The sequence below is a fragment of the Netta rufina genome (assembly GCF_964035555.1).
Source record: "Netta rufina genome assembly, chromosome: 3".
Lineage (NCBI taxonomy): Eukaryota > Metazoa > Chordata > Aves > Anseriformes > Anatidae > Netta > Netta rufina.
In genome coordinates, this window is record NC_140125.1 from 47009682 (window position 1) to 47037177 (window position 27496).

Consider the following 27496-nt stretch of genomic DNA (forward strand, 5'->3'; position numbering starts at 1 on the left):
ACTCGGGAAAAAGCCTGTGCAAATTAGGCCATAGTTTAAAACAGTCTCAAGGCCCAACACAGGCTCAGCTTAAGGGAGCTGTAAGTATCTCTTCTACAGATCTTTGCCCTCTGCCCCCACGCAGCCACTATTCTTAACACTTGCACAATCCTGAGGTTTTTGTGTAAACAAATATATTCTCAGCTTCTAGTCCCACTGATAGAGGATACTTTGTAATTTATATATCTTTAAGTTATGAAATTTCTCAATGGCTGTCTAAACTCATGTATATCTAAGCCATCATGGGGAAACGCAAATACTGCTACGTGACAAATCTGGTACTGCCAGTTCCCTGCTCTCCAAATGCACAAAACTCTGCTAGCCACACCAAGCACATTCACACAGAGATTCAGTAGCAAGATCCCAGCTCCACAGTTTTCCCTGTGGCAGCCTGCTCAGTGCAACCCCTTGGCATCAAGTGCAGGAGCTTCCTGATCCTTCCAGCACCATTCTGCACAATCAGCATAAATTGCCTGCAAGAAGAGAGTTTTAGCACTTCATGCCTCCTTTGGGAATCTCCAGGTAAAAGCTGAGCCCTTTACAGGGCCTTAGGAGCCTTCTTGTAAATCACTTATCTAAACTGACCTCACCTTCTGGTCCTAGAAGCTGGTTCTTAGTGCTGCAACACCCTTGATACCAGCAGGACAGCCAGAGACAGTCCAGCTGGGATGTCTAACCCTCCTAGGTGAGCACCAGGAAGCCTGGTGCTGCTTTGGCTGCCGCTTTCTGCAGACCCATATATACAAAAAGGGCTTAACTTGTGTTATTAACAGCATTCAGTCAGTTTGTACAGTGCTGGGGAAGATAAAAGCCAGTAGTCTTCAGTTCAGTGTATAAGAAACAGCTGCGGTTTCCAGGAGGGCTGCAGCCCCACCTTGCATCTCGCAGTAAGTACCTCAGGGGACAGCAGTCCTGAGTCACGGCCAGATTTGGCCAGTGAAAAAGATAGGCCAGAGGGGAGTGGGTGTATTTACACACAAAGCCAGAATCATTTGTGCTGAAAGTCAAAATTAATTACTGTTCATTACAGGTTTTTGTAGCATGGGTTTTATGTGGTCATTGAAAACCTCGTCATGTGTGTTATGCTCCTTTAACAGACAGAGAGCTGTGCATGTCTGCCTTCTGCCTCTGATCATTAAAGGAAGATGTGGAGAGTTGGATTATATAAGGGTCTGGTAATCAGGAGAACAGGTCACCAGTTTGTCTTCTGGTCCCTAACTGCTCCAGTGAACTCCCTGGCACTCCTTCTCCATGTGATGTGGCTTTACTCCTTAATTTTCTTCTCCTGCCTTGCAGAGCAGAAATCTCACAATGAAAAGACACCAACATTTTCTGTAGTATACTCTGGATTTCTTTCTATTGGTCTAAGAAAAACACTCTCAGTCACTTAAAAAGCTACCTCTGGAAGAGGATGTTTAAGAAAAAAAACTCAATTAATTCAGTATTTAATGATGAATAATTAAAACTACCATACCTCCAGAGGGCTGTTAGGGAGGAATCCATGTTTAGCATTATTTTTATAATTACTGAGATTTAAGTATATTGAGATATCTTTGTAAAGTACCTAGACTTATTTAGTCCACTGTGGCCTGCTTGTTGGTTTTAGGGAATCCAGCAAAAAGCAAAGAAATACCTTTTCTCACAGAGAGTCTATTGAAGTTAGTAGCCTGTTAGCAACTAGATTTTGCTTCTAGATTTCCTGCCTGCTGCTCTGACAGTTTTTCCAACACATTTCTCCTGACTTGTCCTACAATGCTCGGAAGTCTTTAGCCTGCTGCTTAGACTGACATCACCAAGCTTTAACTCTCTCATGTAGGAAATCCAAGGGTATCCATCCACAGGCACACGAAGGACTGAAAGTACTGACACCAAGGTCAGCATTGCTGTGGGTCCTGGAGCAGACTCTGCTAGTGACTCCTAATAGGAAAAAAACAACAAGCATGGTTTTCCAGAGATACAATCCAGGCTGAAACTATCTGTATGCAGTGACCATTCCTGTGGTACTGCTATATGATTAAGGAACTGGTGGTAGTAGGCTGACACTTTTCACCTTCAGGTCCCCATTAAGCACTCTCCATATTGTGTGGGGAGCAACTGCTAATTCCCTCCATCCACAGTCATTGAACAGCTTCTTTGAAGCAGACAGAGTGATCATGATGAGCAATCTCTGCACTTCTCTGGAGGCAGGAGAACTTCAGTGGAATATTAACAGTTCTTAAGAAATGAATATGCAATCAAGAATGCAAGTGGAATAGTAACTACTCATTTCAGATGATAAGAAAGAGGTGGAGTTGTATGTGTCCTCTCTTCCTAAATATACTTTTTGCTTCTTAGTTGAAGTCTCACATCAGTGGCTGACAAAATGAAGAGAAATTTCCAGGAAAGCATGGGATAGGAGTTTTATAACCCTTATGGGGCTGTTTCTGGGAAGGTCTATAGAAGGTTAGAGAGACACAGAAGGCTTCCTGATCTCCATAAAAGACACAGGAGATGTGAAGCTTGTTCAGAGGATCAACCATCAAGATATTCCCAGCTGGACTCCAGTACCTGTTTCCAGAGAAGTCTGAGAAGTCTATCATAGCTTCATAATTTGAATGTACGCAGGAAGCTCTTTGAAAAGGTAATTTGATTTGATTGAACACAAGGAGCTGCAGACTAATAAGCCTGTGGTTAGAGGAACATGTGTGGGAGAAAGCAAGACTGCAGAGGGGAAGAAAAGGGTCAGGGATGGCTGGTAGAGAACAAGCCATGCTGGATGGCTGCATAATTTGCTAATAATGGTGCAAGGGAAGGACCCTGCTGCTGAGGGCTGGGAGAGACTGTCACCCCAGGGGAAGGTTATGGACCTTCTCTGTGTTTTGTGTCACAGAAAAGGACAGGTACACCCTATGGCAATATCTACTGGGAAAGGGAAGAAGTTGTATCATCAAAATTTACTGCAGGAAAAAAAAAAACAACACACAAAATCACCTTCTGATTCTGATTAATTCTATCAGATGCGATTATTTGCCTATAACAATCCCTTTCTCTAATGCCTAACTCTACATCAGACTGTACAGAACAGCCTTTTTTTTTTTTTTTTTTTTAATGTTTCACTCTCAGGAGCCCCTGCCTGCACTTCTGCAGCTTGGTAGCTCCTGCTCTCGTGTGTGGTCATACTACATCCAGTTACAGAAAGCACAGGTGAGTGGCAGCCAGACTGCTAGAGGAAGAGACCCATGCTACTTATGCTTTTATGTGACAAAAGTATTTACATTGGTGGCAAGTGGGTTGTAAATAGGTGGTACTTTATTATTATTATTATTTTTACTTTTGCCAGCCATTAATGGACTTCTAATAACATGGTAGTTAGTAACATTAACAGTATGAGCGGCCACGTGAACCAAAAGGAAAGCCGAAAGTACATGCTTGGCAAATGGTCTGGGCTGCTGACAGTGTCCTGTCCTCCCAGCCTGCTCCATGGGTGTGTGCAGGGAATTTCTGATGCATGCTCCTATGAACAGCTAATGTGCAGTCGAGCACTTTCCGGTAAATGGCTCTTAAGACTTTAGAGCCGCTGCCATACAAAGGTCTATTGTTCATATGTGGGATCTGCCTCCCTACCCTTTCATTATAAAAGCACAGATCACAACAGTGGCATGTTTATCTTAGCAGGGTGTTAAGTCCTACCAACTGAGTCACGGCCACTGGTTTAGGATTAGGAACAGGTTTACCCTGGCTATTCCAAAACATTCAAAATGCAGGACAAGGCACACGTATGTTGTCAGTGCTCGGGCAACACTTCTAAGAAGGTAAAATGTGGCAGTCTGAATCAGATGAGAGCACCTTTATATATATGAGAATGAGCACTAGACGGTTGTAGTGGAGAAACACTGGCAAATGCTAGCCTGGAGAGGCTGATTTCCCTCCCTGGCTGTCCTCTGCAGAGATATTGGCTGCTGCACAGGGCAGGAGCTCAACTTCAGAATGCTTGAATCTCTCCCTGGGCTAGGACTGGTATTTGTGAACACCCTCATAGACTTGTTCATGCAGTCAAAGCTCTAGCCAAGGGGGATGAAAATCTCAGGAGGCTGGTAACATCTATGTTTGAAAACTTAAAGAAACTGTTTCTCCAGCTTATAAAAATGGATCGGTGAGCCTGGGCTGTCATCACATCATCCTATCCCAAACTGACTCCTGCCTATACTACAGAGACAATACTGGTGATTTTGGCAGCTGGATTCAACAGTGCAGACAAGTGTCCCATGAGGAAGGGCTCCTGAAGAGTCCTACTGACAGAAATGTTTAACAGCATTGAAGCCTATGGCCTGCACCCTCTCTGCTCTTTTTCTGTTTCTCCTCCCTATTTTATCATGAGTTAGCTCCCAGTGCTGTAGACAAGACTTATCTCCTCCTCTTCCTTGATGAAGCGATATTCAAATTGCAAAGGGTCCTAGTGAGTTATTGAGAACAGTTTTGAGGGAGGAGGGAGAGTGACCTTAAAGTCTAAAATGAGTGTAACAACCAGTAATTTTCAGGTGACTCCCTTAAGAAGCAGAAAGTCTGATGGCACTCAGGAGGTGAGGTAAGGAGGGAAAAGCAGAAACATTAAGGTGGGGAGATGGCCAGGGAACACCAAAGCACTAAAGGAGGACAGGATACATCAAGGACAGAAGGGAAGATTGAGACAGACAGTTTGCTGTCTCCAGAGAAAGACAGAGGACATCACCAGGTAGGATTCAGACAGAACAGGTACGCTGATGCCTATGCAGCCATGCATGCAGCAGGGGCTTGGGAGAACAGGTAAAAGGACACTATCTGTGGATACATTGTATGGTGGAAAAGGATCTGAAGGGAAAGAAGGAAAATGCAGGAAATTTGGACATGATAGCTGAAATCTTGGAGGAGGCTGGGGGATGTTTGGGCCTTTGGGGGAGCACAGGAGCAACTCATACTGCTGGCACCTTTGGTGCCACAAAAATCATATTCCTCTGATGTGGCGGGCAAAATGAGTTCACTGACTGGCAGCCCCTTTCAGTCCTACCTCTGGGAGAAAACAGCTCTTATGCCTTGATTTGCTCAGCTCAGTATTACGAATCTCACCTCTGAGCTGTGAGTCTCTCCCAGCATTTAACAGCCTGTGTTTTCAAAGGCCTCCGACCACCTCACCCCTTCTAGCTCCCAGCCAGCACTCACCCTCATGGTAGAGCCACACAAACACAGAGAGTGATCTTAACCCTCGGGGACGTAAACACCTAAAACCAAGACTCCTGGGCCAGAAATGGCTGGGCTTCACAAGGCATGCACCTCATGTGCAGCCGGTCCTGTCTCAGCTCCAAAATCAGCAGGACACCAAAGGAGGTGAAGGAGGAGGGGAGAACAGAGCAACATGGCTAGCCTTTCACAGCAAAAAAAGGAAACACTGTGCAGGCAGCCTGGGCCAAGCAGCCCTGAATTTTAATCAGCCCCTTTTCATCTGAATGGAGAACTTGGGACATTGGTCTGGTGGGTGGGAAGACCGCAGGCATTTCAGGACAGGCTCATTTCCTGGGAGAGCAGGGTTTTGGAAAAAGGACTGGTTGCTGCAATTAGACTTGCATGGGCATCTCCTAGGAATCAGCAATGTTCTCCTACACCAGCTGCAAACTGTGAAAGATTTCTCCTACCTGGATCACTTTACGTTGCCCCATGCGTCGGCCTTATGATTCACAGGTACCCCACTCTCTGGAGGAGTAATTTCTTTCATCAAGACACTCACACTGCTACAGTCCACGAAGACTGTCCTCTGCCTGACAGCCTCAGGTGAGTGTTTGGGATGGCGGTAGCTTAGTCAAAGGAAGGACCTGACTGCCCCACAGAAGTTTCTAGGTAGAGAAGCTCTTGTGTCTACCAGACTGGATTAAACAGCAGCAGCATGGGTTCAGCCTGCTGGGAATGTTATCCAGGTAGCTCTCTGCAACCTGCCAAGTAAGACCATGCATTCTGCTGGCTGTGCCACCCAGCACAAGCCAATATACTAAGGGCTTTGCTGTAATGCTACAGCTCGAGACAACAGGCTCTGTCCTAGTGTTCCCCTCCAACACATCTGCAATGCCTTCACCATGGAAAAAAGGCAGGAATCAGCTTCCTTTCTCCAGGAGGGAATATGCAGGCTGTCTCCCCTCACCCCTCTCCCCACCCTTGTGTTTGGAGACAGCCACGGGCAAGTACTTGTCCTCGGCACCAGCTCCTTGGAGACCAGTGCCAATTATGTCCAGCTGAGAGCAGCTCTTGCAACATTTGCAAGATGTTGCAGGGGTGGCCAAACCATTGTCCAGGCAGCATAAAAAATATTCATCCTTTCCACAGGTAGACTCAAGGGACTAGGAGCTAATCAATCAACAACCTCCAAAGACAGAGATTCCTACGGTGAGTATTCTGGGTTTGGGGTTGTTGTTGTAATTAAATTAATTGCTTCAACGATATATCTAACCAGGAAAGATGAAATAGGGAAATGAAAAAATAATTATGAAGGTAAAAATGAAAATATTTATAAATTACAAAAAAGACAAAACCAACATAAAGATTACCTTCTGCTGATATGATCTTTTAAGCAAAGCCTGCCCTCATCTACACTGAGAAAATAAACACAGGAAAATAAACACAATGGGCTGTGGGACAGAGCCATGAATTTAACTAGCCTCTTCTATCTCTGTGTTTGTGATCGTGCTCTGTGGGACGTTTCAGTTTGGTGACTGCAGTCTGCCATGCGAAAGCTAAACCCAAAGTGCAGCACACAGCTCCCGAGGCTCACTTAATCTTGGTTAGACTGACAGAAAGAATGAAAGAGGTGTCAAGGGTGATGCACAGCAGGCCTGCTGGAGACACTGCTGCCTGGTACCTAAGAAGAGCTCCTCAGCCTTATCAGATTTCTGTGGTAGAGACTGCATTCCTAGGGAGAGGCTCAGGAGCAGGCAGCTGGCTAACCCAAAGCTCTGGGCAAGGGAGATGGAACAGGAATAAACGTCTTTGATCAGTTGAAAGGGGAAAAAATAAAACCCAAACCCACCATCCCCCATAAGCTCAGGAGTTCAGAATTCCTCCAGAACAGAAATGCTGATCAAATAATCTATCCACATTGCATTTTAAAAATAGTGTCAAGTTATTTTTTTATTTTTTTTAAAGCTGTGCTGTCATTATTGCTAATGTCAAGAAAGAGCAGTGAAAATAAAGGCTTTTAGAACTGAGTGTACTTTGCACTATCCTTGGTTCTTGTATCTGCAGGAGCAGGTGATAACTATGCTTTAGCTTAGGACAACTGTTGTTTGTGCATTTGCTCATTCACTTTTTCAGGGAATGTGACCTCAGCTCCCTAGAATTTTGCATAGTATTTCTAAGGTATCCAAAAAAGAAACAAAAAAACATGTTATCATCGGGTGTAAATTTATTATGCAGGGATCTGGTCTGGGAGAATGCTGGGGTCCATAAACCTAAAAAGATGGAAACCAGGAGGCCAAAGTAGCACCAGTTTGGTTTATAAGCTTTGTAGAGGATTAAAACCACTGCAAAACTCACATTGGACTCACATTGTGATCGAATTGAAACTGTTTGCATGCTGAGCATGGATGGCCGTCTGTAAAATAAAAAGCCAGTATTTCACTTTCTAGACTTGCAATGTAGAAGTACCATTAACAAAAGGGAATTAAAAGATTATGTTTTCTGCATTATTTCATTCCAGAAGATTATAAGACAAAAGAAGAAAATGAAAAGGCAAATACTGGAATTTTCTCCAAAGGAGAAACTAGCTGTGACCTCTTTAATGTATTAAATGAATTAATGCATTACAACTTCCTCCCCTCACCCTCGAGTGTCCCTCTGGGAAGCAAAATTGTGCCATCTAGTGGGATTTAGACCAAGCCAGTTAAACTGTGTATTCTCACTAGACACTGTGGACCCAGGTCCTACAACCTCCACTTGAACATGTTCATGGTATGGCATGGGTCTTGGATACCATTTTGCTTCTTGGTTCAAATCCCTCCCCTGCTAAGGCTGCAGGAAGCATTTGGAGGGGGTCTACTCACCCTGCCTGGCTTAGGGGCAGGGGAACCTGTTGTGTTCAGAAAGGGAGTATCCAAAAAATGGCCAGAATATCCAGTGTGTCACTAACAAATAGAAAACAGGGAGAATAGGGAAAAACAGGGGCAAACACAGCAGGACACAGCAGAAGATGGGGGGACTTCTTGCCCCTTGAGCCAGGCAGCACTGGGAAGGTAAAATGCGTTTCCAAACTGATACTTTTTTCCAGGTGCCAGAGATGGGCAAAGTAAATGGCTTTTTAATTTATTTGCTAGGTCCATGTTTCTTCTTATTGATGGGAAAGATGAGAAAAAAAGATTTTCATTACTACAACTTGGTAAACTTAAAACGTCAAAGCCATTTGATGTGGTTCCCCTGTAGATGAAGGAGCTGCCATTTGCCAGGCAGCTAGCAATGTGTTTTGATACACTGCACAGCTATGGAGCTGCTGTATGCAGATGAGACTTTAACACAAACAATCTCATTTCCTAGTACTCTTTTGTAACCTTAGTTAAGCAATAGGTCTAATATAGGTTTCTGTATGATCTTTTAATCTTTGCCCTTTATGGATTGGTGTATCATTATGCCAGACAGGCATTTAACTGCTTGCAATTTTTTTTTCTCCCATGCTAGTGATAAGGGAGAGATATATATATCATGTATGGCTGCAATATTAAAATCAGTCTGAGTATTACAAATGACTTATATACCTGAGTATCAAACAGGAATCTAATAAAACCTGATAGATGTCCCTTGGGAACACTCCTTATTGCCTCACAAGCACAACAGGTGAATGAGTAACAGCTCCATGAAGAGTTTTCAGTATCGGAAAAAGTAAAGTTCATTGGCCGATCCTCAAATAATTAACAACTCTTTCCTTCACAAATGCAGTGAGAAGTGATCTTTTCCAACAAAACATAATCTGTTTTCCTCCATCTCAAAGCATCCCCTGGAATAATTGGATCAATTCTGTGATCTGGGAGACCCTTGTCTTGCTTGAATCAACATGGAAAGGAATCTTAAGAACGTTTTGGTCATTTCTTTTGGATTTTTACTTCTTTTCACTGCTTATGGAGGGCTCCAGAGTCTGCAGGTAAGTGGAGCATCTCCCACAAGCTGGCAGGACAGCTGGCCTGGAAGTGCATCAGCTCAGCTGGTGGTGTGAAATCCCTCAGTCCATGGCTTCCATGGCTTCTGCAAGGAAGGTATGCACTTATTTTTTTTCCTAAATTACATAGGGTAGGATATCAGCTTGGCACAGGTTAGTATCCCTCACCCAGTTCCATAACATCTGCTAAATAGATGATTTTAATACTTCTCAAATAGATTGAATAGTTGCATCAGAGTACTTTGTTTGATCCATATAAGCTGTTTGAATGAAAACTAAATTTCTCTGAGATATTTCACAGAAGATATTGAAAAATTAAAAACAAATTCCTTTTCTGGAAAGGGTTTCTTCTGAATACTTCTAAATTGCTATAATTTCAATATTATTATAATACAGCAATGTTAATAATAAAAATATATGCCCACCTTATAAAATAAAGTGAACATAAAATAATATAGTTTCATGATGTAACACTGTAATAAAAAAATATATATCAAAGGCAGCCACAGCTTGTACTGACATTAACATCCTAAAACATAGTACAGGAGTTTGTAAATGTCTTGAACACTCAGCATAGCATACCTCAGAGCTGGCTTGTTTAGCATAGTAAAGAAAAATAAAACGGTGGAGGGGATACCATTGCTTTCTATGAATACTTCAGGTTAGATAAATGCAAGAAGTTTTCCAGACTGCTGGTCTAATGATAAACAAACAGATATAAGCCATCCATGACCAAGGTTAGGCAGGATCTTAAAAGATATCCCTGAGCAATTGGGTTCTTGAAGGATTTTCCAACCAGTGTAGGAATCTCTATGCTTTAAAGGTGGAGTTTGATATGTTTATTCAGGCTTCTTTTTTTGTGTAATATAATACAGTTTTCAGTAACAAGAAGCACAGCTCATTTCAGGAGAGGTCCCCCCTAGCTCTGCACACCTGCCTCTTCTCTCCGAGATCAGTTTATATTTGCTAAGACTCAAATTCCGAGCTCGGGGAAGATCTGCAAAAACAGTCCCAAAACGGATGGAGATGTTACGAGCCAGGCAGACTAATGAGAGGGGCAATGGTAAATCCAAGACATCACAAGTCAGCCCCACCATCTGAAGCCATGTGTGTTCAGGTGAAGTGCTGCGACATGGATGTTCCCTCACCTGCAGCACGGAGTGGTGCTGACTTACAAAGTAGCTCTCTTCCCCCTACTTTTTATCTTGGAAGTTAAAGACAACTTGTTGAGACACAATCAAAAGAAGGTTACTTTATTTTATTGTAGCCTGTGGGAGAGGTACTGAAATCAAGCACCATTTATTTCAATATTTCTCCCTCCCCAAAATAAAAACAAACCCTCTTAACAACTAAGCTAACCATATGATTTTGAAAGCCTGGCTCCTAATTTTTGGAAGTCGTAGCTGACAAAAGCAGATACTTGATGTGTTCAAAATGAAAGCTCTGTGATCAGGGAGTCGCTTTGCCTGTTGACAAAGCAACTATTCCAGTCCCCAAACACACTGACACTGCTCAACAGAGGAAATCTCCTCCTCACCTCCCTGTCCTGATGGCTGAAGAATTTAGACAGTATCGGACCTGCAGTTCGAAGTAAAGAATCTTTCACTGTTGCCAAGTCAGCCCTTGCAATACAGAGCTAAGGATATTCTTGCTTGGGGCAAAGAGAGAAGGACAAAAACAAAAAGAGATTATCCTTCATTTAGGTTGCTTTCAACAAGAAACTCAAACAATTTACGTTAAATAATCCAAGATTGTACTGACCAACGCTTTGGATCTGAGCAATCCTCATGTGGTTCAGTACTGTATATTCATAAAAGGGCTATCACTGTGAGAAAATAAGCATCAATGCACAAGCAAAATGCTCTGGGGAAAGGAGTTGGAGACTGGGGAAGCTAGGGCTGGATATTACTATTTCTGCCTGAAGCCACCCTCTGTACACCATAGCAGCATACACCTGCTGTAAAATCTGTCTCACCCACTGTTTTTGTCCTCACAGAGCAGTCTCAACTCAGAGGAAGGCCTGGGCGTTGCTTCCTTAAGTGTACTCTATGCTGCTCTTATCATCTCATCCATGTTTCTGCCTCCAATCCTCATCAAGAAGCTGGGCTGCAAGTGGACCATCGCAGGCTCTATGTGCTGCTACATTGCCTTCTCCTTGGGGAACTTCTATGCTAGCTGGTATGAGTGCTTAATTTAAGTACTTGAACCCTCTCTATTGTCTCTGGACTAGATAACAGTTAGGGCAAAACTCTCTTTCTTCTCAACCCCTACCCTAGCTCCAAGTTGTGGATTTAAAAATTAAATGCCAAAGGTATTGTCTGCAAGGAGTAGGGATAAATAAATCCAGTGGCAGCTGGAGCAGAAGTGAGAAGCCGCAAAAAGCCAGAATGAATGTATCCATGTATCCACCTGATGCTGCTTCTCTAGCTCATATATGTAGCAGAGATTTCCCTTCGAAAGGAAAAAAAAAAAAAAAAAAAGTTAATTGAAAATCCAAATGACTGTTTGAACTATTTTTGGAAGTATCGAAGGGAAAGCTGTTTTCTAGTCAGTGTCTCTGTGAGCAGAGGACCACATGAGGATGCATGTTCCTGCCTCGCCCTCTCGGAGGTGGATGAGCAATTTGTTTCTGCTCTCTGGTGACAGGGGATGGAAATCTGCAAAGAAAAGATGTTGCAATCCATCATCTGAGGGGCAAGTGCAATATAATTCCCAATTACAACGGGATAGGGCACACACATACCTAGCCAGCCTAGCCTAGACCTAGTCCCTGGACACAGCTCGGAGTGTTCAGATCCTAAGATTCAGAAAGCTGACCCTTTCTTGGTTTCACATCATCACAGAATCACAGAATTTTCTAGGTTGGAAGAGACTTCAAGGTCATCGAGTCCAACCTCTGACCTAACGCTAACAGTCCCCACTAAACCATTTCCCTAAGCTCTACATCTAAACGTCTTTTAAAGACCTCCAGGGATGGTGACTCCACCACTTCCCTGGGCAGCCTGTTCCAGTGCCTCACAACCCTTTCAGTGAAGAAGTTCTTCCTAACATCTAACCTAAAACTCCCCTGGTGCAACTTAAGCCCATTCCCCCTCGTCCTGTCACCAGGCACGTGGGAGAACAGGCCAACCCCCACCTCGCTACAGCCTCCCTTGAAGTACCTATAAAGAGCGATAAGGTCGCCCCTGAGCCTCCTCTTCTCCAGGCTGAACAAGCCCAGCTCCCTCAGCCGCTCCTCATAGGACTTGTTCTCCAGGCCCCTCACCAGCTTCGTCGCCCTTCTCTGCACCCGCTCAAGCACCTCGATGTCCTTCTTGTAGCGAGGGGCCCAAAACTGAATACAGTACTCGAGGTGCGGCCTCACCAGAGCTGAGTACAGGGGGAGATTTGTTGAATCACACACAGGATAAATCTATTTCTTTGGTGTCTATTTTTGCCTCTGGAACTTTGGGCAAATGATTTGGGTGCTAATGGATGATAACCACACTAAATAAAGTGTTCTTTGGCAGGTACACACTAATCCCTACCTCTGTGATCCTGGGCTTAGGAGGAGCACCACTCTGGTCTGCCAAATGCACTTACCTCACCATTGCTGGCAATTCATACGCTGAGAAAGCAGGAAAAAATGGGAAAGACATTATCAACCAATACTTTGGGGTCTTCTTTCTGATATTTCAGTCTTCTGGAATCTGGGGAAATCTTATCTCATCCCTGATATTTAGCCAGGCTTCCAACAAAGGTAAAATATTTTAAAATGTTGGCACTTCTTTCTACTATATCCATCAGCTACTTTTAGATAGCTAAAAGGTAGAGTTCTGTAGTTGAGCTACTGACCCTCAATTCTCATCCTAGGCAGTGAAAACAAACGCTTCAGATACGAATTATCTCATCTGAAGGCAGATGTCTGAAGTAGATTGGCTAAATTGCTCTCTGAAATCGCTTATTTTCTATCAGCTCTTCATCAGCTATAAACAGAGTTCAGACAACTAGATCAAAAATAGATGTCTATTGAGTTCCTTTTGAATTCCACCCCTGTCTTGTAAAGCACAGATCGGCTGCTGGCAGTGACAGTCTTTCGGATCTAACTTCTATTTAAAGTGGATTAAAACAAAAGGCACTGGAGCTGCCTTTTCGCAAAGCTTGTAGTATTGAATTAATTTGCTGCTAAACATTCACGGTTAGTCAAGCTGATGTTGGTGCTTACTGAAAATTAGTGCTTTTCAGAAATGTCAAGAAGAAACAGAAGTAGCTATTGGCAGGAGTTTGCATGCCAGGGCTCCTCCAGCATGTTTCAGGTTCAGGCAGCAGATGTTGATGTAGCTTGAAGAAATCACTCAACAGCACTGCCCTCATTTCCCAGGCTTGTAATTGGCATAAGCTTTAAATGGGCAGTTGTGAAGATAAATTAATACTCGGACACCACCTTAGAGATTCAAAGTGCTATGGTATATTATAATTATTGCAGTCTCCCAGGCTTTCCCTATTCTGTCAAAGTCAGAACAGGATGGACATGGAAGAAGCTTTCCATATTCACTGCTACTACGAAAAGCAAGAAGTTACCTCTCTTCCCTGGCTCAGTTAAACTGTACGTCCTCTGGGGGGATTCACATAGGGATTAGGTTAAGTGTCAGGGAGTTGGCATCAGGATTTAATCTTTGAATCCTTGGCTATATGGCAAGGTAGTTGTGACACCTGTGGAGAATCAGGCTTCCTTTAAACCCAAACACCATCAAAGCAGAATGCTGAAGGACTTTATCACTTTGAACAGAGCCTTGCTGACCTGATTACTGAGCCACACGATATCTCAGGAGGGACCATATGCTCTGATTTCATTTGCAGGCCAGAGGATTTGGTGCAGCTGTGGGGTCTGCAAAACATTTTACTCTTTGTTGTCTCACAGTACACGTCACATTAAATGATGTTAATAAGAGGATTAAAACGCGGTCTGTCTTGTAAATCCCCTCCTAGTTTTACATGCGGGGATGTTCCTTAAAGTCCAAAGAAACTCTTAACTTTTACTTACTTTTTGTCAGCTACATGGGATTTCAGGGAAGGCTGTGCTCCTGAGAGGTGTGCAATGACCAGCACATCTCAGTGACAAGCAGACATGCTACAAGTTATACTTCCCAACCATGCCTTGTCAGCAGGACTAGGCTTTAACCTAGAGGGAACTGCTGGCTGGGGTAAGGGTCTCCAGGCACTCAGTTCTTTGCCTCTCCTCTAACAGTGTAGCAAAGGCACATACCTATACTGCCCACTTCACATGTGCTTAAAATTTCATGGAGCAGTAAGAAAGATACAGTAGGCACCTGCAGAATCAGAATGCATTGACATATTGCCTGCATCACTGCATCTAGACTCAGCAAGGCAAGCTGCTTTGTGATGCAATGCTACATCAATGTAAGCTGCAAGAGTCATTGTCTCTCATTCATCGATATTATAGCCTTATTTCCAAAAGAACAGAGCATATCCTGCCTGGCACCTTCTATACCCCTAATTACATGTGCATCTTCAGATGATAGATGAACAGATAAAAAACTTGGTTTATGCTCTTCTATGATTTACTACTGCGAGTCACTTTTTCCATATCATAACTTGTCTGAGGATCTGTTTGTCCAAAACCACGCAGAAGTAGCCATTGGCAATAATAAAGTAATTATTTTCTTTATGTTATTAAGCTTAATCTGGTATTGAATCTAAAGCTGTTTATGAAACTGGTGAACAGCTGCTTCGCATCGCAGCAGCACTGATTGGAAGCAATGGGGAAAAGCACACTAAAAGTAGTTACTCAGTAACTCAACTGAAAAATTACACATCAGGCCCTGTTTAAGGAACCAGCCAAGGTACACCATATTGCCCTTTATTATGCTTGGGCCAGTGACAAATTCTGCAACAAAAGTACTGAAATTATGGGGTTTTGATCATCAATTCCCACTGCACAGCTTATTTGGGATGATGCTTGGTGTCAGTATTTTGCCTTTACAGACAGGGTCCTGGAGGAAGTGGGCACAGTGTGACGGGGACACATGGGGTGTGTGAGTGTGCACACGTGTGCCGCTTTGGCACGTGCCCAGCACAAGGCTGAAGTGATTAAACAAAGCAAAGGTCTTACTCCAAACTCTGCCAAGCTGGTCTGGTTTCAAGTATGTTCTCAAATAGTAATAAAGCCCGTAACAAAGCCAAGAAAATCCGGATTCTTGGAAGATTGCATGAACGGGTGATCATAATTTGAATTAATAAAGCAGGAAGATGTCTCAAGGTGGTTTCCATTGCTATAACGTATGCAGAAATTACCTGTAGAGGGACAGTGTGTTCTGGCTGTAAGAGCTGAGGTCCAGCCGTTCGATGCTATTGTGAACTGAGGGACCTTTCCGGTGGTGCATTATGATTAAGAGGTACTGATACATACTGGAACTTTAAATGCTGCAATCTGAGATGGGATTCAGACTTAAGCCTCTGGCTTTAGTCCACATCTCCATGTAACTGCCAATTCAATGCTCTGTTTTGAGCAACTGTTTCCATTAAACCAAATTTTTGTGTGTTAAGCTTGGGTTCTGAAGTTAAATGCCTCTAATTGGGGAGGATTTGAAACCATGACTAATCACCAAGTGCTGGATTCCCTTCTTATTATGTCCTTATATCCAGTGTGCACTCATCTCATGTCTTCTCTGTCCTGCCTTTCTTTTGATTCTTACTGAAATAGTGGAAATCTCAGAAGAAAGCCTAGCGTGCTGCGGAGCACATGATTGCATGAGCGAGGCCACTAACACCACTGCATCAGCAGGACCCTCTGAGTCCTTAAAATACACCCTGCTAGGGATCTACACTGGTAAGTAATCCACACAATCTTTAATGAATATCACTGATGAGGAACTCACTATTTGTGAATCCAAGCATCATTTTGCAGATTAAGTTTCCAAATTCTTCCTTCAATCCAATTTGCTAAAAAGAAGTACGATATGTTAGAGCTGTAAACAACTCCTTCCTGAAGAGTTTCACATGCTGTGTGCCAGTGCCACATCATTTTTGCCTAAAGGAGCAAGGCACTTTTCACCTGGAGTAAAGCTGAAGCCCAGTATGCTGTTCCCCATAGGACTGTACTGTAATTAGAGGTGGATCTGTACCATGGCTCCCAGAACATGCAGTCATTTAGAGGGGAGGTTTTTGGATCCCTGCTGAGATTTTACAGCTTCAGTCAATTCTCAGCTGTGATGCTTGAATTTATAATACATTTGTGCGAAAGGCGAAGATAAAAAGCAGCGCTAGGCGAATTGGCATGTCTCTCGTTTAGTAATGACAGCTCCAATAGACCTTCCTTGCATAAGGATAGAAAGAAATCAGAGACAGAGAAGGTTGATGCAATCAAAAACTGGAATGACAAAAATAGATATATAAGGATTCATTCAGTGACATCTTGTAGCAACGAAGAAAGTTCAAAATGCATCTGGCTCAGAACAGGTTCATCTCTAGATAACGGGGAAGTATCTAGCAAGGCAATATGTCAGCGTACCTCTGTTAAAATATCTTCGCAGTCTCTGCACACATATATGCTCACTATTCTGGGACAGATGGATAGAATTTGTCATATGCTCATACAGAGTGTATGCAACCCAGAGCCAGCACTCACCAGACGAGTCCATCACAACAAGCCCTCTCTCTTCCCAAACCTCCATTCCTTATTGGTGAGAAAATGCAAAGAGTATTCCCCAGTTTCCCTTACAGAGTGTGCTGGAGCTGATGCCTTTCTGTTAAAGGCAGGTTTGGCTTGCAAGTTCAAATTTAAATTTGACGACTAACGTATACAGCACTCCCTTAGGCTTTGCTCATGCAAAATGAATGCAACCCTGCTGTCTACTGACCCTGCGTCAGTGGGGTTTCATTTTTCTTTTAAGCTTTTAATAAAAGATATGTCTTTTCCTACCTCAGGGGAAGCCATATAGCTAGATATTTCATTTACAGACATTTTTAAAACATCTCCCCTATTTGGTTGCTGAATACATGTTTTGCCAGGTTGGGTGGAGCCAATAATGGATAAGTCTCCTGTTGTTTATTTTGTGCATGTTTCTATTTATGTTCATACCAATCATTATTAAGCCATGCAGTTACTTATCTCCTGTAATCACTCTTGGTTCATTTGACATATTTGTTAGAATATTTGTTCTGTAAATGTGCACATCCTGCTCTCATCCATTTAAGTCTTGCAATCAGCCTATAGACACTAATGAACACCCTGGCAGAATATACACCTCTTAATGGTTTGCAGTCCAGCCACAGTGAAGAAACAGTACGCTGGAGAATATATTTTCATTCTAGAAGATATTGGTGAGAAATAATAAACAATTAGAAATTGAGGCAATTTAATATAAATCTGCTAATGTATTTGGACAGTAAAAGTCATCAGAAAGTAGCACAAATATAGTCATATAGGAGGACATTAAACAAGCCACATGGATGAGAAGAGGGGCTTGGTTCTCCTCTTATTCTCTAACTCCACTTGTTTGTATGGATGGATTTCTAGGCTACATCAGTAAGAGAGGAAACACAGTCATGCCTTGTATCTGTCATAAAGCAATCAGTTGTCAGTCTGTGGCTTCGTGTATATTATTAGCTACAATTATCTTCCTGATAACATGAACATTATTAGCTACAATTATCTTCCTGATAACATGAACAAAATCATATTGATTCACTCCACAAGCAACAAATGTAGACTGATACACACACAATCATTTTTTAATTAACTATGCTATGAATTCTTTTATATGCTGCTTCTGCTAGGAAATGATAGGTTCAAAGCTGTAACTTGTGTCTTTTTCAAGTCACCCACAGTGGTTCACTGTCAACTTTAAAACAGCACATATTTTTTACTCAAAGCTCTGCTCAGTGCTGACCAAATAGATGACCAAATAAAAGGGCTACATGTACTGGGATCCAAAGCAGCGGTTCTGCTCCTAGTGCTTTATTTTTCTTTCCATGTAGTTGAAGGAAGATCTGCCCCCAACCATGAGTTCCTTGGCACTGAAAGTGAATATTCCTCACTTGTGTTGATTTAAAGCTTTTTGATAGATCCAAAGGGAGCTCTTTCTGGCCAGCTCCCCAGCCCTGTGACCCTTGGCCTGCCCTGGAAGGGTGAGCCATCACCCTCGGTGGCCGTGCAGCTGGCCTGGCGGCTGTCACAACAGGCGAGTCACAGCTAAGCAGAGGGGATTTGCAAAGTGCACAGCTGTATGCTGAAGATGCAAATGTAGATCAGGCCTCCTTGTTTACACAGAAATGGCCTTTACACTGAAGCGGAATCAGATTAATCTGCCAAAACATCCCATAGAGAGCTAAGCACTAAGTCAGAACAATAACAGCAACAAGCGATTTCCCATCCTTCCAGCATTCCTCATTTTTTTCATGAACTTTTTGTTTTGTTTTTGCAGCTAGTGGTGTGCTAGCTGTGTTGCTGATTGTTATATTTCTGGACCAGATCAAATCTGACCAAGCAGAGACTGAGAAAGAAATACAAAAGACACCATCCTTTTGGTCTACGTTCCTAGCAACTTTCCAGCACCTTAAAGATAAAAGACAATGCCTTCTAATCCCTCTGACAATGTACAGTGGGTTTGAACAGGGATTTCTTGCTGGTGACTACACAAAGGTGTGGATGACAATGCAAATCTATTTCTGTCTGATTGTTTTTTTTGTGCCTTTGTGACTTACTGTTACATCTGATCTATATTTACTTGTTAAATGAAGATGTTCTCAATGGTGATTTGTGGCTAGCTAAATTACTCCTTACTTCTACTTGAATGAACTCTGAGTGACATCTTCAAACACAATAGGCCAGCGGTAAGCATGTCCCTTGGAACAGCCTTAAAAAGAGCACAGGGGAGAGCTTAATTCATCAGTGGAGGACACAGCAGAGAGCTACATGTTCAAACTCTTCGGCTTGTTGTAAATAACAAACTGGGAGAAAAGCCAGAAGTCTGCAAAGCTTTTGTATCTTCCTTCCTTCTGGTTTCCGTAGAGTTTCTGTAAATGCAAGTCAGCACACATACCACATATTTTATTTTAAGAACCTTTACAGTAAGAGGGCAAGCCCTCAACATTGCTGGCTGAAAGCCCTCACCAGTTGCTAGCACAGCAGGTCCAAACCCTGACACTGAAGTGATCAAAACCTCCTCTGCTCCTCCAATTCCTCTCCAAACCTGGACATGTAGCAGGTGTGCTCTCCACATATTTGTTGACAAAGCCTCCAAAGAAAGGGGGCAAACTTCCTGAGCTGCTTATTTGAAATCTAAGCTTTCAAACCTTGCATATAAGTAGATGGAAGAGTGCACCTGCTGCTGTGTTTGAAAGAATTGAGAGGGGCACTCCATGGCCACATCCAGTGGCTGCATGCTCTTGCAGGTGAGGTCCTCTTCATTTCCTGGGAGGTGCTCAGTGATAACCATAGTACCAATTGTTGATCTTCAGATCTTGAGCTACAAAGGGAAGGGCAGAAAGCTAGTGCCACTGCCAGGAGTTTTATTTGCACAGTGAGCAGTGCCCCAATGTTTTCCCCAGCTTGTTACTGCTCTGTTTGCATAGCATAGGTCTGACTGGGAACTGGGTTAGGAATATCACTGCTGAAGGCCAGCTATGTCAGTACTCCAGAGACCTGTCAGCAAACTCCGTAGCTGTGCTCCTTTGACCTTGTCTGTGCTGGCTATTTACTAAATACACAGGCTAAGACCCTTGAACCTTAGCTGCGTATTTTCCCTGAAGCCAATGTGTCACCACCGTCTCTTCTCTTGCAGACATATGTGACCTGTGCCCTGGGGATACACTATGTTGGTTACGTGATGATCTGCTTTTCAGCTGTGAATTCCCTCTGCTCTCTGCTCTTTGGAAAGATCTCTCAGTTCACGGGTAGAAAACTCCTTTTTGCATTAGGTATGTAAAGGTCACTTGAAGGACTGATCACCTCATGTAATATATCAAATCCAGTGCTCCCCCTTTTGTGTGCACTACAAAAGGAGAGCTCCCTGTCAGCTCTCAATTAAAACCAAAGTCAATTGGGGGGCAAACTTAACTCATGAGAAGAGAGGCAGCACAGACAACCACTGTGTTCAAGTCACTGCCTTACACCACTTTGCTGGTGTAGTTAACCCTGCTTTTGTCTACTCAGAAAGCGTCCTACAGCTTTGATGCTTTATAGCTCTAATGCAAACAGTGATAAATAATCTTACAATGCAGATACTGAGGTCTACACTGTACCTGAGAAGGACTTCTCCATTGGGGTGAAACTTCCTCACCTTTACGGAGTGAAAGGCAGTGAGAATCTAGTAGGATACACTGCTGGTTTGAGTCTCAGGGGGTGGTGAGCCAAGAACTGTCAATAACCAATCTAGGAATTTTAGGAAAAATTTAAAAGGCTGGCCTAGTGTCCTTTTCACTGCTTGTTCTAAAGGGTGAAAAATAAAGTAAAGGGTCATATGCTAATGTGTCAGGCTAAAATAACTTGACCGCCTGTATATGGAACAGCAATGTTCAGATTGCCATGGGAAGAGATTTGTATATTTAATAACTTCTCCCTCTCCAGAGAATGCTCTTACAGGAAGTAATGGAGGCAGAAGAACACCAAGAAATGTTTAATTTCTCTCCTAGTATCCACGGACGTATCTATGCTGAGGTGTAGTGATACTTCCATTACACAGACCTCTATTATTAGAGACCTCCAGCAGAATTTTTAAACCTGGGCAAGGAAGAAGAAATTTAGTGTCCTTTATATTACTGTCACTATTCAGTGATTGTTCTACATGCATTGCATTCTGTAAAACTAATTTTAGATGTAAAAAAAGCCAGCAAATTAAAATCCCCCCCCAAAAAATAGCATTACTAATGCAAGACCTCTAACCTCTCAGTTCTGTTTAATAGTCTTTGTATTCAGACTCTAAAGGTGTGCCCGTGACAGAGAAGAGCCAGTTACTCATTTACATACTGCTTTTAAACAGAAAGACAGAAAGACAGCAGTCACTCTAGATATCCTTAATTGCCTCCTTTAGCCCTGAAACAAAATCTGTGTTTAAGGGCTACCTAAGGAGAGGTGACCAGTGCTTCCTCTCCCTTGCCACATGCCTCGCATTCGGATTGTAGGGCTTTCAGCAGCCCCTTCTGCTGCCGAGTGGCAGTTCTCCTCCTCTGGGATATAAGCCACACCAGCTTCCAGGATCTCTCAGTTTAGGACACTGCTCAGAATGATTAACTGAAGACTGCAAAGGGATTACACTGTCTTGTATTTCATGTGATATCAACCCAGTCAGCACAAATCTCAATGAACCAGAAAGATTTTAAGATTACTTTGTGCTTTAGCTGGGGGAAGAATTTTAAAGTGCATCTACTACTATGTGTCCTGTTTATACTAACATTTTTATTTCTCTTCTTTCTTTCTAAATTGACAGCCACAGTTACAAACACTGCCTGCATAATAGCACTACTGTTGTGGAAACCTCATCCTAACCAGCTTGTTGTATTCTTCATATTCCCTGCTCTTTGGGGCATATCTGATGCCATTTGGCAGACACAAACTAATGGTAAGTCCTGGTGACAATGAAATGAATTCTCCTGAGATATAAAAATTCACATTTGTATTTATAAACAATCTGGTTTAGAACGTGCATAATAACTATGATGAGTTTAAGACAGCATCTGAAAGAAATATGTTAGCTCTTTGGAGACCTGAAGAAATAAGAACAAGTTAGGAATAAGAAAGTAGAATACTCAATAAACTTTTTTTTTTTTTTTTTTTTCCAAAATGAAGAGCAGAACATTGCAGAAGATAATAGCAGATATTTAGAATAAATATTCTGGAGGAATATTTGTGCAAGTATTTCACAGAAAATTAGAAAATTCTGAAAAATGATATATTTTGTCTGTTGTAATAAAGGAGAGCACTGAAAAAAAGGATCAACTCAAAGATCAGCAACAAAAGAAGCAGCAAATTGGCTGTTAGGAGTTATTAGACAAAAACCAAGGGAGAAAACCACAGAGAGCAATATTATGCAACCATGTAAACTCATCATTCATGCAGTTCTGATTTGTTCCATTTAAAAATCATAATCAAATGTGATAAGGTACAAGAAGGCAATAAAAAGGAGCAGAGCCTTGAGACACTTCCATGTGAAGGAAGACTAACAAACTAGAATGCTTCATCCCAGACAAGTGATAAGTATGGAAAACAGCCAGTGAGATTATGAATAGTATCAAAAAGGTGGTTAGAAAAATGGTTTATTCAGTATTTCACTCAATAAGAATAAGTGTTAACAAATTAAGTTATCCCATAGCAGCCCTCATAAAAAATTAAGGAAACGCTTTTATTCACACATCACATACTTGAACTGTGGTATTCATTGACAAAGGATTTAGAAAAGTCCCAAAACGTAAACGGTTTTAGGCTGGAATTACATCATTTCAGGGGAAAATGCTCTTGGGGGTTACTAAGCCTGGTGATCCAGAGGAAACCTCCAACCCAGAAAGTCCCTTTGTCTTTGATTGCCAGAGTCAGGAGACCATCAGAGGGGAAAGATCACTCTGTACTTTCCTCATTTCTTACCCTAGGAGTCTGTTACTGGAAGGCTATGGTTGGACTTCCTGTCTGATGCATAGCAGTTGTCCTTATAATCTTTGTGTTCTTCCGCTTTGTGTCCTTGGCACAAATTGAGTGAAATTATTATACACCGACAGCTTAGATACTGAACTGATACAAACTGATTTCCATAAGGATCCTTGAAATTCATCCCTCACCAAAACTAGAGGAAGTGCTCTTCTAGAGACTGAAGAAAGACTACAAAATGCTGGAGGGGGCAAGAAAGAGCCACAGTCTCTGATGTCTTGAAGTACAGCCTGCTAATGTCTGTCAGTCGCAGTCTTTTTAAGCCAATGCCATAGCCCGTGTCCGCAAGATACAGTTAAATCCTCTCCCACCTGCTCCCATATTTTGATTCTTTATTCATATTATTTTCCTCCACCTCAGATTCATACTTGGCAGATACTGTAGGAATACACATGTGACAGAACTAGCTCGCTTGGCCCACATCAGCACGTGTGTCTGGGCCTCCCTCCCTCTGGTTGCTTCAGTAGATGATGATTTGATTTTGCTCACTGGACAAATCAGTATGTTCCTCCTACAGAGCCAGAGGGAAATCACCACAGCCCTTTGCCTGACACTTACAGCAATCACCTTCCCAGTGTGTGTAGCAAACAAAGAACTGACCAGTCTGACTTCTTCCTTGTCCTTCCAGTTGCTCCAGGTCATATTCCATGGAGCAGAGCTGGTACATGAATCAAGTGACACCCTCTCAGCTTCTCTCATCTCAACCCACAGCATTGTGCCTTTGACTTTGGCACAGTTTTAAATCAGTGCTCTCATTATTCAGGATCACAAAAGGAGAGCATCAGTGATAATCCACCCTCTCTGAAGAAAAGCTGTTCGTTCATTTCCTGCTGCTTCTGCCCACAGTCTCCCTGGCTGTTCATCTATCTCCTTCCCAACACTCTTGAGAAACAGGATTTTAAATCTTCCACTGTGATACAGGACCTTCCCAGTAAGCCTTGCCCTCAGACATTTCACTCCCTTGAGGACACCTCAGTAAGGTCTTTATGCCTGAAGAAGGGGCACCTGGTGCCCTCACTAGGAAAAGCGATAGTGCAGAGGACCTCAGTGTCGGAGACCAAGGCTGGGAGGTGGCTGCAGTTCCCAACCCTCAGACAAGGCACAAATGGTGGATGTCTCTTCATTGCTAGTGAGCCCTGCAGTGATGAGACAAGTCTGACCCCTATTACAGCACTGTGATAGGTCATCTACATTCCCAGATTCCTGCTGGATACTTACAATAATTTCACATTTGTTGCTAACTGGGAAAAAATAACACACAAATGTTCTAATGTTTGTACAGTATCTGTTTCTTTTGCTTATCTGCAGCTTCTAGTAATAAAAGTGCACAAGGTTTGCACTGTCACAGTGATGACAGCAGACTGTGCAGTGACATGACTGCATTATGCTGCAACCCGGAACAGGATCTGCAGTTTGACATGCCCATTTAGGACAAAATCTCTTCACCCCTCCATTAGTTTTATACAGGGCAAACAGCATTAACATCATGTGAGAAATTTGTGACTCCAAAGGCTATGAGGTGAGACTAAGACCTCTAAAATAGCATTAGGGACTAAGATCTGTGTTGCTTCCTCAGGCAAGATCCCATGAATGCCCCTTCCGTCTCAGTAGATTAACCACTGAATACATAGAGAGGCGTTGTGCTGCATACCTCAGGCATTTTATGGTAATGAGAGATGGTTTACTTTGGCCTGCTGTGGATAGTTAATGCTGGAGTTCCCCCTAGAGGATATATAGGCAAACAATAGATGAGTCACCTCATCTTGTAAAGGTTTCCTAATATGTTTGTGTACGTGTGAGTACTCATTTATTTCCAGTGAAAGCTGCTTCGTTGCAGAGTGTGTAGTGCCCTCTCTTATCTAAACTGAACACAGCTGCTATTATCACCTTCCTGGCAATAACTGCACTGCGGGCACAAACAACTGTGCAGCGCAGAGCTATCAGGTAGACCACAGAAAAATAAAGCTCCAGCCTGATGTGTGCCTCTAGAAAGGATGTGAATCAGTCTGGAAAGTTTATAAACCTGGATTCAAATGATTTCCAGCAGTCCTCTTACATATCCATGCCTAACAGTACCAGAGAAAGGGGAAGAGATTGTAGGAGTGGGTAAGCAGGCAGTGGCAAGCAGAATGGATATTTCCATGAAAATGGGGGCTTGTGGCTGCCAGCAAGAATTCAGACCTAGTCGCCTCTGCACTCAGCCAGCCCAGCTTCAGCCAGGCAACTCATGCCATTCTGCCCTCAGCAGTGTTTGTGATACAGACAAATGTTTAAGTTCAAGAAAAAATTTGTGCTCCTTGATAACTGCTAGCTGATAGCTTATATGCATCCAGGAAACTAGAACCTCCCTGCCAAGTTGACACTTCCCACAGTTGAACTTCAGACTATAGCTTCCCACTCAATTCTCTCATTGCTTTGATCCAAAATGAAGGCTTCATAAGAAGGGAAAAGAGGTGCCAGCTGAAACCCAGAACCTTTACATGTAGAAATGTCATGGCACTAGAAACTGTCCTATATTAAACCCTTCCCACTAATGTGCCGTTTGCCATGCCGTTTGCCGTATGCCATATATATCTGCTGTTTGCCATGTATACATAAATCCCGCTTCAGAAGAAAACACAGGACATATTCGCAAAGTCTTTGTTACATGAACAACTTGTACTTGCTCATTTATTAGGTAAAACTATGAAGGATTATCAAATAAATTCAGACAGTTTAATGAACTAAGTACCTCTTACAATGCACTTATCCAACTTTTCCATCACATATAAATTGAAACAATCAGTTAATGTCATCTTGTAGCCATCAGGAAGCAGTGAGTTTTTACATGCAGATGATGTCTCCCCCAGGGTAACAAAGCTGAAAGGTTAGTTGAACCTATCCATAATTCTAGAGAACTTTGTACTCTTTGTCTTTTGGCTGAATGTCCATATTCCAAACATATGTGTTCTTAGATACAGAAGTGGATGAGAAGAGTCAAGGTTCATCATATTCCTTCCTGCTCACCACAGCTGACTCAGTGGAAATGCTTGATTCTTTATCACCACTGATGCTAGCTCAGCACCCAGAGGAAAACAAGTCCTCTCCTCTTCCCTGGGTGCCTGACCAGTCAGAGCTGGAGGCAGAAATCCCTGCCTGAATCCCAGCTGTGGGTGTGCAGCTGACCAAGCTCAGTGGGAGCTTTCCAGGGAATATGAAAGCATTTAAGGACTTGGTCTACAAACTGTCCCTTTTCTGGCTATCATTTGAAAAACAAACTTCCTGCTACCTCACTTCAATAACACACATCCTTTCTTCCTTCCTCTCATTTTCTTTCCCCTTTTTCTCTGATTTTTGCTACTTTGTCATTTTTGCTCTTTCACTTCTTATTACATTTCATATGAGTAAAAAAATGTTCCAAGACAAAGCCTCAATTTTCCTTCTTCTGACATTTCTTTATTTTCCCTCTCATGGCCTATTTATCCCTGTTGCAGAAAATATTTGTTTCAAATTTAACCTTCACAAGCTTCATCTCCTTGATTTCAGGACTCTATGGTGTTTTATTTGAGAAACACACGGAGGCTGCCTTTGCAAATTACCGTCTGTGGGAATCGTGTGGATTTGTTATTGCCTTTGGTTACAGCACCACATTGCAAGTCTACATCAAACTATACATTTTACTGGCTGTGCTTGCGTTGTCTATGGTCACGTATGGAGTGGTGGAATACCTGGAAACTAAGAGCTCCCCTGGGACACCTACTGCTACAAAAAAGGAAAACGTAGGACCTCACACCCAGGAAACAAAGATGTAACCCAACAGCATCACAGTAATCGAGGTCATCTCCGCCATGTCTCCATGGGTGTTCCAACAGGTACTGTTGGAAAGAGGATAAAGGCGTAGATGTCAAAGCCACTATACTACAAATGTCTTGGATTTATTTTATGGTTTTTTTTTTTTTTTTTTTTTGACATTTCAGCCTTATAAAGGAAGATTATCTGACTTCACCCTTTCAGGTGACCAACTAATTTTCTATTTTTTTTTTTTTTAATTAATAAAGTCTTAATAAATGTAAACAAGACTCTTGAAGTTTTCATGTATTTGTATTTGTGGATTAGACCTGATACTACAGGTTTGTAAACAAACCTGCAAATCCTACATGCAGTGTCTGAAGATGACAGCACCTGGAGTTGCTCAGCTGATTGCAAAGAACACGTATAATATAATAATATCTATGATCTATGACCATGGAACCACTATTTATAAAGATGTGTATTGTTCTCACCCTGTGTTTTGTAAACACTTGCTGTAAATAGCATTATGGTATAAGCTGGATATATATATAGTTTTTATCTGAACACCACAAAATGCACCAAGTCCGTCAACTTGTCTTTGGTCAGCAGACAGCTGTGTCTGCAGTAAAAGTTTAGCAATGGTATCACAGAAAAAACGTGCCACAGGGATTTTGCTGGATAGTGTTCCAAACCAACCTCAGTTCATCTAGGAACACCTCGACACTGAAACGCCAGAAACAAAACGATGGTTGAGGCCTCTGCCTTCTTGGCTCAGGGGGACTGCCTGGGCCCCCAGCAGGGCACCGGTGGATTCACCCTTCTTTACCCCATGTTGCACTACCACACAGGCTCTGATCTCTCCCACAGCCACAACCATGTTCAGCCTGTAATGAAGCAATAGCTTT

At 42.6% G+C, this 27496-nt stretch overlaps 1 protein-coding gene across 1 annotated transcript; it reads left to right on the forward strand.

Moving 5' to 3' along the window:
* Positions 1-9079: 9079 nt before the first annotated feature.
* On the forward strand, positions 9080-26611 carry UNC93A (unc-93 homolog A; the record flags this gene model as incomplete). The annotated part of the gene is made up of 8 exons (XM_084285300.1): positions 9080-9166; positions 11178-11359; positions 12691-12920; positions 15885-16010; positions 18607-18824; positions 19966-20101; positions 21610-21741; positions 26346-26611. 8 exons carry the CDS (start codon positions 9080-9082, stop codon positions 26609-26611), a joined length of 1377 nt encoding a protein of 458 aa, XP_084141426.1.
* Positions 26612-27496: the final 885 nt, after the last annotated feature.